The sequence below is a fragment of the Corylus avellana genome, chromosome ca2, assembly GCF_901000735.1.
Source record: "Corylus avellana chromosome ca2, CavTom2PMs-1.0".
In the NCBI taxonomy this organism is placed as follows: Eukaryota; Viridiplantae; Streptophyta; class Magnoliopsida; order Fagales; family Betulaceae; genus Corylus; species Corylus avellana.
Genome location: NC_081542.1, coordinates 10,690,951 through 10,705,080, shown reverse-complemented (window position 1 = coordinate 10,705,080; position 14,130 = coordinate 10,690,951). Strand labels below are relative to the sequence as shown.

Genomic DNA, 14,130 nt, shown 5'->3' with positions numbered 1-14,130 from the left:
AAAGGTGACCAGGGTCTGGGCACAACCCCGTTGCCAATTGATTAATAAACTGATCATGAATTATTCGGGAAAAAAAAAAAAACGCTGCCAGACCACGTGACCGAAGGGCAGTTAATTGCGATAAATAGTCTCAAGGGCTTGGCGACTTGGATTAAACACCGAAGAAGACCTTGGTAAGCAAAGAACAGCCGGCACCAGTAAAAAAGATGGGAGTGGAGAAGGAAGTTTTGAGGCCCGGAACAGGTCCCAAACCGGTAGCCGGTCGGAACGTCACAGTCCACTGCACTGGTTTCGGTTAGTATCGCTCTCTCTGCGTCAAAAACCCTAATCACGTAATGTTTACATAATTGTTTTTTTTTGGGAAATGCTCTTTCTGTTTGGTTGCCGAGAAAATTTAGGGAAAGAGAAGAGCCAGCATTTTAGGTTCCATTTGATGAGATCTTTTGTAAAGACCAAAGTCCTTGGAGGTTTCCGTTTTTGATTCGGCTTTATATTTAATTTAATTTAGTTTTGACCAATTTTAGTCATTTTTGCTGGCAACCGAGCTCAAATCTGGGTTTGTATTGACTATGGGATTGATTTCTTGGATTGGATTTTTCCGGTGGGTTTTCGTGGTGTAAGATTTGTAATTAATTACTAAGTTGGAGTATGTGTTTTGGAAGTTAGCGGTGTGAGAATATTTTGTGGGATTTTTCAAATCAGAGAGGTATATCAAAGGAGGAGTTGTTAGGAGAAAATGAAGTCCAACAATCAAGAAACAATTTGAGATTACCCCCCTTATAATGAGCTAGTTAAACTTAATGGCTATCATTTATAATGGCCGCCGATCAGGCCATGAAAGCCGCAGCCAGAGATATTATCATCTCCCCACTCCTCGCAACACTGGAACATCTCCTCTCCTTCCTCACCCCACCAGAAGATGCAGACCTTCACCTCCTTATGGATTATGACAGAACCCAAGCAGAGGTCATCTTCGACCACTGCAGCCAGCAGTATCCCAACAATCTCTTACTCAAGCTTACTGACATCCTTCTAACCTCCGATGACTTCATTCTCTCTTGCCACTACGCCACGCGCCTCCACGGTGTTGTGTCATAACGGGAGCACACATGCTTTGAGTGTGTGCGAAATATAGATCAAAATATGAAGATTTCTCTCTTGTCTCCAAGTGGTTGATTTATATTTGCAGACAAATATAGATCAACCAATTGATCCTTTTTCAAATCAGAGAGGTATCATCATTTGTTCTTCTTCAATAGACTGATTTTTTCTTTTTTCTTCTTTTTTTTTTTTTTTTTCATAAAATTACAAAGGATCAATTTTTCTTTTCTTTTTTCAATCCATCAATAAATTAATTGAATTGCTCATGTAGTTAGTGGGAGGATAACGTGGTAAGATTATAATCGACTGTGACATTCATGATTGATGGACGAAAGGACAACATTGACAAATTGGAACTTTTAAAATTTCAAGGACGAAAATGGATGTTGGGCCTGATCTCGAGGACTAAAAATGTATTTCAGCCTTTATTTTTAATATGTAGGTGGGATTCTTCAACTAAGTTGTATGAGTTAAGTTTCTCTACCATAATTTGTTTTTCTCAATTCATTTGGTAATTTTTTATTTTTTCATTCGAATAGAAGCACATCCTCCATTGCCTCCTTTGGGTGCCCCTATTTCATCATTGTTGGTTCTGCCATCTGTTTGTTTCAGAAGAAATTAAGCTACTTGATGCCATTCCGAGACTTTTTGTGTTTAATTATTATTGTTGTTTATTTTAGTATGTGAATTAGGGTTCTCTTTTCTGTAAGAAAAACACCAACTAATTTGTAGAATAGGATGATGAGTGGTCTACTTGTATTTTTGCTGTTTCTCCTGCCCTTTAATGTTCTCTTTGTCGCAGGGAAAAATAACGATCTCTCTCAAAAGTTTTGGAGGTGAGGATTGTGCTTTTATTTTTGGTAGCCTATTTTTATTATTATCAACTTGGTATTATATTGTGCTTTTTCTATGCTTTTATTTCTATTTTTAATGGGGAGTATATATGTTCATATTTGTCTCATTTAGCACAAAGGATCCTGGACAGAAGCCATTCACCTTCAAAATCGGCCAAGGTTCTGTTATTAAAGGTAGCTGTCCCATTATATTTTATGTTCTACTATGCTGAGATTAATGTTCACATATTCCTTAAATAAAACAAAAGTAGTGACAAAGTTTAAATGTATGACCATTCAGCTGCCATTGCTGTCTTGTATGCTTTTCTTCTTTTCTATAGCCTAAAAGTCCTATAGGTACTTGGTTGCTTGTTGGAAAGATGAACATGATAATCCCAAATGTGGATAAAAGCTTGGCCTTGTTCTTTCCCAACAACCTTTATCATCCCTTTCCTCTTCTTTAATTGCTCTCTGATAATAATTGCAGATCTCATAATTTTTTTAGTGCCGGTTAGGTTGAAGGCCTAAACCTTGGGAGCAACCACGTTTATCTGTTTATAGGAGAAACTAATGTTTAAACATTGTTGGAAGTTACATATTTTATTTTTGTTGGCAACATATTCCTCGAGATGGTTGATATGAAATGCTTTATTTCTATTTAAGCTTCCACTTAACATTCATCCATTACTCCTTCAGGGGATGGAAAAGTTTCTGTCTCAATGGATATATCTTTTAGATAAAGCTTCTATATAGAACATGTTCTGTTTTTACTTTATAGATTGTTTAAAGAGAATTCACTGCACTGAGGAATAAGAATAGGAGAAACCTCCAAGCCCCTATAATGGGGGGTAGAAGTGCCATTTGTCCTAAAGGCCATTGGCGAAACTTGTGAACCTACAACCTGATTTTTATTTTACCTTAATATCTCAACTTAAGGAGTTTGTCTTTCAGGGATAGCTACTGTTTTGTATCCGTTGATAAGATGCAAATTCTGAAGTCATTAATTTACCCTTTTGAACCAATCTGCAGGATGGGATGAAGGTGTGCTGGGAATGCAAGTGGGAGAAGTTGCTCGTCTGCGGGTAATTCCTCAACTTCTGCACTACACTTTCTGTTTCAGACTTCTATATTTCTGTGCACGTCAAATAGGATCTAACGTTTTTCAAAGTTCAATAATGTCATCTTTGGTTGAGAGAGATGGGGAAAATTTTTGGAAAGCTTTCATTATGAAGTCGACTCTTTTGGCATATTTCACTTGTTTGTCACTGTCAATTTATTTGATGTTTTTGAGGTTATAAAATCCATATAGATTGGAAGCATATTATTACCACCACACTCATTTGTTGCAAACTGGGAAGGCTTGAATCAAACCTTCTTTTTGTTTTATATCTTTAAAACTCAGTAGGATCTGTGTCTTTGTCGGAATATCCTTCTGTTCTTGAATTTTTCTTAACTAATACCCAAATTTTGAATCTCTCATCCTTAACTAATCTCCATATCTTAAACTCTTCGCAAATCACACTACCTTAGAAGCCGCTGACCTACCTCACAAGATTATTGCTTTAAGTTTTTGAAATCCAGGTCCCTTCCATGTCTTGTTGCCGTTCATTTGGCATGCATTTTGAGTTAACTTAAAACATTACTTATCTAACATCTTGTGTTCCTGTTTAATATTTTTTCAGTGCTCTCCGGATTATGCTTATGGTTCTGGTGGGTTTCCTGCTTGGGGTATTCAACCTAACTCCGTCCTTGTTTTCGAGATTGAAGTCCTGAGCACGGAGTGACAACTCTTAAGGTTGTTCTTTAAATGTTAGTAAAACCATGTGGATTATTATGAATAACTTGCTTTGAAGGACTAGCACGTACGAATGTTATGACATATATATGTTATATTTCGATTTGTGGAGTATGATATAAATGTTATTCTCGAGCTCTAGATGCTTATTTTGAGTTAATACTGAAGTCCTTATTGTGAACATATTTATTTCCTCTTAGGGTTCTTCATATATGTTCCAATGAATATATTTTCTCAAAGTGTTTTTTAACGATCATAATATATTATGTTCACACTTGATTTTGAAAATCAAGTGTCGATATAATATTGTGACGTGGGAGGAAAGTTGGAGATATTTGAATGGATTGTGAAGAAAAAAAAAAGGTGAGATTAATGGAAGTGGTTCATTTGGCTAAGTTTGGTGCAATGAAGTTAGCGCTGTGGTGGAGTGAATGAGACGACCAATCTCTCATAATCTATTTTTTAAAAAAAAATTACACTTTACCCCCCTCCTCCCTCCCCCTCAAAGCTTGGGACCATTTTCAATTTGATTTATAATGTTTTAATTTTTGCAATCCATCCCCCAAAACTTATCAAACTTTTGCAATTTGACTATTTCTACAATCAAAGCTGTTTTGATTGATAGAACAGTGATCACGTGCAACACATGTGATCACTTATGCCTTTCTATCCCTAAAATGCCCCCATCCCTTCCAAACCACCACCGTCGTTTTGGTGGATCACTGGCAGTGTCAATTCTTGCCATCCTTGACTGCGGGGTGTACGGGGTATTCTGCCCTTGGTTATGTAAAAGTGTTGGACATGTCCCCTTGGCAATGTATCGTTCCAAATGGCTGGTACCAGCAACTTTAGAACCAGTACTATATGCAAAACTTTTGCTTGCATTGCTTTCAGCATGTCTGTCTACATCCGGCACTAACAGTTTCTATGGTGAAGTGCTCCCATACAATGGACTTCTTCTTTCGCTTGTTAGGCTGTGTCTCTGAATTTGGCAGCTCATTGTTCACTTCTGGAGTTGTTATCATCTTGTTTTCATCTGGGGTTGCAATTGTATGCTCATATGAGGTTGCCATCGGGTGCTCATCTGAGATTGCCATCGTGTGGTCAATGGAGATTGCCATCATGTCGTCATTTGAGATTACCAATGCATGGTCATTTGTGATTTTCATTGTGTGCTCATTTTGGGGTACCATCATTTGCTCATCTTTGGGCGCCATCATTTGCTCACCTGGGGTTGCCTTCGTCTGCTCATCTTGGGTTGCCTTCATGTGCTCATCTGGGGTTAGCATCGTTTGCTCATCTAGGGCTGCCATGGTGTGGTCATCTGGGGTGCCATGGTGTGGACATTTAACTTGAAATGTCCAACCGTGCATGTTTGGAAGGGATGGGGGCATTTTAGGGATAAAAAAGTCATAAGTGATCATGTGTGTTGCACGTGATCATTGTTCCGTCAGTCAAAGCGGTTTTGATTGATGGAATGGCTGAATTGCAAAAGTTTGGCAAGTTTGAGGGAGTAGATTGTAAAAATTGAAATATTAGAGGTCGAATTAAAAATGGCCCCAAACTTTGGGAGGTAAAGTGTAATTTTCTCTAAAAAAATTGTCAATTTCTCCAAGGCTAGCAAAAAAAATGACCCTAACAAATTTTCAATAAGGTAAAAATATTTTTATAAATTTGAAAAAAAAAATTAAAACTAAACAGAAAAAACCAAACAAATTTATTAAAAAAAATCTTTTTAATTTTTTATTTATTTATTTATTTTAGGATTTTTTTTAAAAAAATTATAAAGGATATTTTATTAAATTAACATTTTTGAATAGTTTTAGGAAGACGTTAACATAATTAATAGTCGGAGGAATATTAACAATATTTTAGAATAGTAATTTGAAAAAGGTGTGTACTTTTCTTTTTTAATTCCTGAATTTCAAATTTTATCGATTAAGTCTTTAATATTGTTTATTTATTTTAAATAAATTTATTATTTAATCAGTTAACACCACTTAAGTATCTTATATTGGGCGGGCACGTTGGATATTCTAATTGGATGTTAGTTGCTATAATTAAGTTTCTGAACAGGGAAAAGCAGAAACATTTGGGAAAAGGAAATGGAAAAGAGCGGAATCTCTATTTTTCAAAAGTAGAATGGTTAAAAAAAAAATGTAAAATAATTATTTTACCCTTGTAGAAGAAGGGACCGACTCTTCTCTATTTTAAAGATATGGGTCCCCAAACATTTGTGGCCATATGTGAATTTATATTAGGTTTTGATTACAAGTAATTATAGAAGTCATTCTTGTGTTACTATTGTGTCTCTTCAAGAATGATGTGACTCTTAAAATTACTATTTGATCAAAATTCAAAATATGATCAATTACAAGTCCAATGGTAATTTTAAGAGACATATCTAGGGGTGTTCAAACGGTTATAACCGTCGGTTATTAGCTATAACCGGTAACTCAACCGCCTTGGGCGGTTATCAGTTATTTTATAACTAGCGGTTAGCGGTTATTCAATCCAATAACCGTGCGGTTAAAGCTTTTTTTTTAAATGAGCTTTTAGGCTTTTAAAGTGTTTTGGACCTTTAATTTGCTATTTTTAGTCTTATTTTAAGGGTTTAAGGCGAAGATGTTCTAAAAAAGATAGCTTTCTTGGTCAAATAAATTCTAGCCCAAAAACATGGCTAAAAAAACATACCCTAAATCCATTAATCCAAATACAAATGAGAAAATTAAAAAGACAAATCCAAAATCTGGATACATATTACAAAATACAAACCAAATGGAAGCAAAGCAGTGGTTTTGGATGTTTTATTTAGTAGTTTATATATATATATATATATATATATATATATATTATTATATATAAATAAAGGTGGTTATCGGTTATAACCACATTTTCCTACCGCTAACTGCAACCGCCTTAGTCGGTTAGCAATTTTTAATAACCGACTACAAAATCAGTTAGCGGTTATAAGCAATTACGGGTTGGCGAGTCAGTTATAACCGACTCGCTTGAACACCCCTAGCCATATCATTTTTAGAGGAACACAAAAATGACACAAGAGGCACTTGTAGCACTATTCTTTTCATTACACCTAATCATTATTTTTGGTGGACTTTTAATTTTTTCTTAATTTTTAATTTTTAAAATTTTGAAATGTTGACCGGATATTAGGGCCCAAGATTCTGGGGGGAGGACTTAAGATAAGAGGAAGAGAGTTGAGGTTGAGCTTGTTCTACAATTGTCAATTAGACCCAGTCTTCCCAATGTAAGTAGGGACCACAAAGTACTCCATCATTGAATTTGAGCTCTAATTTCAACCGCAGCATTATTCAACTCGTGATTTATTTTTCCATTCAATCTCTAGAACTTATATATTTGTCTCTTAACTCTTAACATACGAGAAAATAACATATTTTTTTTAAAAAAAGGTAACTAAGAAGCATGTGATATTAAATAAGAGTAATGTTCATATGAACGTGGCATAAGCTGAATGAATGTAGAAAAGTATTGCTATATATATATATATATATATGCAACTTAATTGTATGAAAAAAATAACATAAACTTATTTAGTATTAAAAAAATACAATATATAACTTTTAGAGCAAAGAAAGAGTGGGTCAAAAGGAAAATTCCTGAGTTTGTCCGCCGTTATGAAAGATAGTCCTTAATTTGGAAATTATTTGAGTCAAACCCAACGACCAAAGACTGGTCACACAACACCACCTGCGCAAATAACCAGATACGCTGGTGAGTGAGAGGACCGAGTAAACATGCAGAGGAAACTTCTTTCATTATTCCTCTTCCACTTCAATTTCTTCCTTTAAATATGCTCGCCATTCTCACCACACTCCTCCAAACCCCATTGCCATTTCTTCTTCTTCTTCTTCTAAGACATGGGTTTGAAAGGCTTCGTCGAAGGCGGCATTGCTTCCATAGTCGCCGGCGCTTCCACTCACCCTCTCGACCTTATCAAGGTCCGCATGCAGCTTCACGGCGAACCCCACCTCTCAAATCCCGCCTATCGCCCTGCGCTCGCTGGAAGCTCCACCGGATATAACATGTCTCTACACGTTGCTCCACCACCACCACCCCGCGTTGGACCCATCTCCATAGGCGCAAGAATCGTCCAGGCCGAAGGCATGGCCGCTCTCTTTTCCGGAGTCTCCGCCACCGTCCTCCGCCAAACGCTCTACTCCACCACCCGCATGGGGCTCTACGACATTCTCAAGCGAAAATGGAGTCATAATTCGGGTTCGGAGTCGGGTAATAATTTGCCCCTCACCCGCAAGATCTCCGCTGGGCTTATTGCCGGCGGTGTAGGTGCCGCCGTAGGCAACCCTGCTGACGTGGCGATGGTCCGCATGCAGGCCGACGGACGCCTCCCCAAGGACCAGCGCCGGAACTACAAGAGCGTGATTGACGCAATCGCTCGAATGTCAAAGCAGGAGGGAATTGGCAGCCTGTGGCGCGGCTCGGCGCTTACGGTGAACCGGGCGATGATTGTGACGGCATCGCAGCTGGCGTCGTACGATCAGGCGAAGGAGATGATCTTGGAGAGGGGCGTGTTGGGCGACGGGATTGGAACCCACGTGGCGGCAAGCTTTGCAGCCGGGTTTGTGGCGGCGGTGGCGTCGAACCCGATCGACGTGATAAAGACAAGGGTGATGAGCATGAAGATGGAGGCGGGGGCGCCGGCGCCACCTTACTCCGGTGCGTTGGATTGCGCGGTGAAGACTGTGAAGGCGGAGGGATTGATGGCTTTGTATAAGGGTTTCATCCCTACGATCTCAAGGCAGGGTCCATTCACTGTGGTGCTCTTTGTCACACTAGAACAAGTCCGGAAGCTATTCAAGGATTTGTGATGAAATTAATTATAGTGAGATTATAAATTTATAATCAAATTACAGGAACAAAGATAAACAATTATTATTATTTTTTTTTTGATTTCCAAATGGCTGTGGGCTGTCTCTATATATTAAATACTTTCAAGGGGAGAGATGATTTCCACTTGTATGCCTTTTAGAAAAAAAATGTATGAAAGAGCAAGAAAAATGTGAAGGAATAAAAACAAAACTGTAAAGTGAAAAAGACCCCATTTTCCCCACCAAATAATTCAATCAAAATCCACCCTCCATGGCAAGTGGGGTGGGGTTCGAGAGGGTGAATTTGCCCCCTTTCCTTATTTTCGGTTGAAATTCTCTGGATATTTTGGTTGCCCATCCTCAGCCACTCATCGAGTAGGTGACATCTGCATTACACATTTACACCGGCAAAACTTTTCCGAAAGTAAGAGAATTGAGATTTAAAGAAAGAAGAAAATAGACATGAAACCAAACACTGTGTTATGTTGATAGATAAATGACAAAACGTACCATTTAAATAATGAAAGATTGAGCTGACCAAAACTTTTGTTGACTGTGTTAGGTGGTGTTTTGGCAAACAACACCAAACACAACCACACTGTTTAGATGTAAAAAAAAAATAAAAAAAGAAAATAATGATTGGTATAGAAAAATGAAAAGGTGATATTGAAAAGTGAAAAATTTTGTTTTATAGTGATTTTTTTATTTGAATAATAATAAAAAGTAAATAATGTGATATAAAAAGTGAATGATTTAATATAAAAGTAAGAATATTTTTTTTTTGGAAAAAATGAAGTGAATAGTGTGGTGGAATATGGGAGAATGTGGGGGGATGGTGTAAGGTTTAACAAACAAGCCCTTAGTCTTGCATGTTGCAAACCTCGCGATTTTCAAATTGACAAAAAGGCCTAAACGAGCGTTTTGTACCGGCCTTTTCGTTAAATGGACATAAATGAGAGGGAAAAAAAGAAAAGAAAAGTGTTTTGTTACTTTTTATTTATGTTTTATTTTATTTTTAAGTTTTATTTTATTTTTTATTTTTATTTTTTGATATGTTCACGCAAGAGAATAAAGATGAGAGATTCGAACTAGTGACCTCCGTTTCATAAAGTGTAGTCTATGAGCTACCCCTTGTAGACTTAAAAGTACCTTTTTTATGTGTTGATTGACGTCATCAACCAAACTAAGTTACGTAGTATATTGTTGGGTCGTGAACTAGCCTACCATCTATTGAGCAATCCTTGGACCTACTCAAGAGGCCCAAATCCGAGACCTACTCAAGTGATCCGAGACGAGACCTCCTCATGTTATCCAAGACCACGAATCCGAGGCAACCCTTAGACGAGACCATAAAGTCCAAGAATAACTCAGGACATATAAGTCTCAGTAAAGGGAATAACTCTAATATCTTAAAAGATTACGAAGTTGATCCTCTGATTTCAAGTCGCTTAAATCGTGGAAGAACTAACAAACATAATCTTTCCATTCAAATGTTTGTTCAGCCAATATCAAGGGATAAGATTCCTTGATAAGTGGAAAATCAAATTTTCTCCAAGGCCTATAAATACAAGTCATATGATTAAAGTAAAGGTAATCACAACTCTCATAATCTGAGCTCTGTAGTTGTTGTTAGTATCTTTTCCCATTCTGACTTAGGCATCGGAGTGCCCACGCCGGTTCACCCCCGGTCACTTCGATCCTTTTTTCTTCTTTGTTGCGCAGTCAGATTGTTCGGGCGTTGGACCTACTTAAGCTCGGCAGATCTTCCACGTCATCATTTGGAAACTGTGCATCAACATATATAATTAAATTTTAAAACCCGTTTGTGATTTGCAAAACTTAACTTTGAAATAAATTCAACGATTCTATCTTATTGTCATTCTTATTATAGTAGTTCTTCGAGTTAGCCAAATGTTTTTATTCAATAATTCAAATCTATTGGTCAACTTTTTATTTATTTATTTATTTAAAGCAAGAGAGATGTATAGTGAAAAGATTGCCCAAAACAGAGTAAAAAGTTAATGATTTTTTGATAATTTATCTTTCTTAAAAAGTTTCAAGTATGTAATCAAACTTTTACATTGATTAAGCTTTTATATTTAGATTGCTCTTTTAAATTAATTGTTTATGATTATATATAATTTTTGTTATATATTTTAATTGTAAGAAATATATAATTGTAGTTAATGCTAGGCGTGACAAAATAAATTGTAAATTAGATTTATATGTTTTAGACAATAATTAAATTTTGTTAAATTGTTTATTTATTTCATTAATAATATTCTTTAATATTTTAATCTATTTTTGTTTAGTTCCATTTTTTAATTTTAACCCATCTTAGCCAAAATCTTGGCTTCGCTACTGCTCTAAGGATCATAATGAATGAATCAATGTTAAGTAAATGAGACTATCAAAAGAGTGACATTGTATTTACAAAATTTGTTCAAAAAAGTTTTAGAGTAAATTAATGGACACTACCACGTCTGCCCATAAAATATGTGGAGGTGAGTTGAGGGTACGTGTAACACCCCCAACCCGTTAAAGCTAGGTTTGACATTTTGATCTCTCTTAGGCGCAAAGCATTATAAGTTTTACGAGAGCAACTATCTAGATGATGTATTAAATGCATGACAAGAAAACGAAATTACTTCAAATTTTTAATAAATGCATAAACGTTTAGTCTAAACAACAATAAAGTCTAACATTTATCAAAAAAAAAAAAAACAATAAAGTCTAACAACATAATTTAAATATAAAGAAAATGTAATTTATGTGCTCGTGCACTTATTAAACAGAGGAATACTAGGTGTTCTTCTAATGTTCTCCTTGTCTTAAGTGGATATTATTTTCTAAAAATCATGAGAGAATGAGAGAAATGATAGAGCTTTAATAAGACTTGAGAGAAAATAAGAGTTATTAGTATATATAACAAACTTGTTGTGTCGTATGAAAGTCTACTAAATATCATTTAGATATATTTTGGAATGGTGCGATGATTGTATACGTGACTTTAGTAGATTCTAATATGACACATCCAGTTTGTTATATATTAAAAAACCCTAATTGACAATATTCTCCCAAACTTTCAAATGAAACAATGTCCTCCCAAATCACAAAAAATTGTTAATGTCATCTAAGGACAAAAAACCCTTAATAAAACAATAATTCTTTTTTTAAAAAAAAAATTGTGGAAATTTAAATTTTTTTCTTAAAGAATTTTTTTTTATTTTTATTTTTATTTTTTATTTTTAAATTTTTTCAAATGTATTGGAGTATTTTTGTCTTATTGAAAAAAATTTATAGTTATTTTGTTTTTTTCTTCACCTTCGAGGAGAAAAATGATCAATTTTTTGGTAGTTTAAGGAAGACATTATCCCAATTGACAGTTGTGTCATGGGCGTCCCGAGCAGAATTTTTTGCTTTTGTGTGTGGTTGCTTCTCTCTGCGCCTTTCTCCACGCTCCCGTTCCCCTCTCATCGTGAGTCAGGAAACAAGATCTTCGTTCTGCTTATTCAGGGCCTCCATAGTTTTCGAGATACACTTCACATGATCTTCCAATAAAACGATTCAATGGTTTGGATCAAGTGATGTACCTAGAGCATTTGGATTAGGATCCCTCGAACATGTAGTTACCATATCGGATTTTGAGGTTGAGAACTGATGAAAATCTAAGTTTCCCACAGACGGCGTCAAACTGTTGATGACAGTTTCCAAGGAGTGATGTTGCACGAAATCCGAGGAGTTGTTAATCTGCAAAACTAGGAAATTAGGATAAGAGCTGTCGGGGTATACCGGCGGGGGATAGCTCCGATGCTTAAGTTAGTAATTGATTTGAGAGAGGAAGAGCAATTAAGCTATTTGAGTTTGAGAGAGATTTGTGATTACAAAATAATGAATTTGAGCTTCCCTTTTATAGGTATAAGGTAGCGGTTGTCATTTCGCGATTCTCTGCCCCACGTTCCCAGAAATTCACTGTGCGTAATGTGTGGCGAAGTGGATCATGGGTTGTGGGTTACTCCACGATCATGAGATCGTGGGTTTGGAGAGTGGCTTGGCCACGCTTATGTTGGACGTGGGCACCCAAGTTATCCTCGGGTACATCAGTTTGGCGTTTGACAACTGGACTACGTTCTGGTGAACGCGGAACTTTGCTTGGGCATTGGGCATATCACACGTTCATTAGTCAACGTGGGTTTCCTTCATTTGCTGAAAGATCATTGTACCCTCGATGGAAAGACTGTCATGTCCACGGTGGGTGATTATATCTCAGCATGGGCCTGTCTTTAGTGGGCTTGCACATTGGACCGGGCATAGAGATCCGTTGGGCTTTTAAGTGGCCGATCCATTACCCAACAGTTTGTTATGCGAAATTGTGATTTTGATTTAAATTCCTGTTTTTTCAAATAAGCACTCCATATCCTACTTATAGAAATTGTAGATTTTTTTTTTTCCTATTTTAAATTAAGTTTTTTAAAAATCATAATGCTAAATACCTTATGTTTGATGATATCTTCTAAAAACGTAATTATTGTTACGAAATCACAATTTCAAATATACCAAAACTTCTATTGGTGAATAATATCTTGTAAGCCATTAAAATAATGAAAACTCGGTTTTTTTTTAAAAAAAGAAGGAAATTCTCGCAAGGCTCGTGACTGGTGCAAGTACATTAGAAAAGCCTATTATCTTTATGAGTTGTTAAGGTCAAAGTTCATGATTGTCACAAATTTGGGGCAATTACATCATAGGTCAAACGCAAAAAAACATTAAAAAAAGGGGGAAAAATACTTTTCTTAAAAATAAAAAGGAAGGAGATTACATATAAGAAATTATATTATTTTGTTTCATCTTAGGAAAGCTTTCTTTGGTGAGATTCAAGTCATAATATATGGATGGAGAAAGAAAGGCATAGAAATAGATATAAAAGTGAAGAACCAAAGATGTGGACAACAACAAGAGCTCTAAGTGGTGAAGGTTTTGAATTTAATGGTAATTTTTTTTATTAATTTTAAAGTTTGAATTTTCCTGAGTATAAATAAACGTTTACGACAAAGCTGAGTTTTATTTGATCCATTTGCATGGATTCTAATTTTGACTTGAAGAGGTGGGTAGACAACATAACCCGACCTTGAGAGTTTCTGTCATTAAAAAAAAAAAATACAAAAAAGAGCCGGCAGTCTTATAGACGTGTTGCCGTGAAAAACAAGGCAAAGAACCTTGATCGTTTTTTTAACCAAGGGGGGCCACGCTTGTACTACCGAACACAACTTTCCAAGAAGAAAAAACAGATGGGACTTTTTGAAGAGAATTTTATTTTTGAGAAATTATATATAAATTTTTTAGGTCTAACGCTCTTTTTTTTAAAAAATTTTAGGTATTTTTTTTTTAGAAATTTAGTCATTGGATCACTCGAAACTACTAAAAACCTATATACGGTCAATTTTTGTTAACTGCTGTTAGTTCATTATTAAAATATTCACTTTTTATTAATTGAATTAAAAAAAAAAAAAAAAAATTAAAGGCCACCCCTGGC

The 14,130-nt window shown here is 35.8% G+C and overlaps 2 protein-coding genes across 2 annotated transcripts; both read left to right on the top strand.

The window, feature by feature from the left end:
• The first annotated feature begins 99 nt into the window (after positions 1–99).
• On the top strand, positions 100–3,912 carry LOC132170794 (peptidyl-prolyl cis-trans isomerase FKBP12). Its single transcript, XM_059581902.1, has 5 exons — positions 100–294; positions 1,904–1,937; positions 2,068–2,129; positions 2,964–3,016; positions 3,617–3,912. The coding sequence occupies exons 1-5, from the start codon at positions 207–209 to the stop codon at positions 3,716–3,718; spliced, it is 339 nt and encodes a 112-aa protein (XP_059437885.1). The 5' UTR covers positions 100–206; the 3' UTR covers positions 3,719–3,912.
• Positions 3,913–7,628: 3,716 nt separating this feature from the next.
• Positions 7,629–8,597, top strand: LOC132169040 (mitochondrial uncoupling protein 5-like). Its single transcript, XM_059580130.1, has one exon. The coding sequence runs from the start codon at positions 7,629–7,631 to the stop codon at positions 8,595–8,597; it is 969 nt and encodes a 322-aa protein (XP_059436113.1).
• Positions 8,598–14,130: the final 5,533 nt, after the last annotated feature.

What these genes read in the sequence shown, in the direction of transcription:
- LOC132170794 (XM_059581902.1), top strand. Translation starts at nt 207, where the DNA reads ATGGGAGTGGAGAAGGAAGTTTTGAGGCCCGGAACAGGTCCCAAACCG. An exon ending in AGTCCACTGCACTGGTTTCG is followed by an intron (nt 295 to 1,903) that starts GTTAGTATCGCT and finishes TCTTTGTCGCAG; the next exon opens with GGAAAAATAACGATCTCTCT. An exon ending in GAGAAGTTGCTCGTCTGCGG is followed by an intron (nt 3,017 to 3,616) that starts GTAATTCCTCAA and finishes ATATTTTTTCAG; the next exon opens with TGCTCTCCGGATTATGCTTA.
- LOC132169040 (XM_059580130.1), top strand. Translation starts at nt 7,629, where the DNA reads ATGGGTTTGAAAGGCTTCGTCGAAGGCGGCATTGCTTCCATAGTCGCC.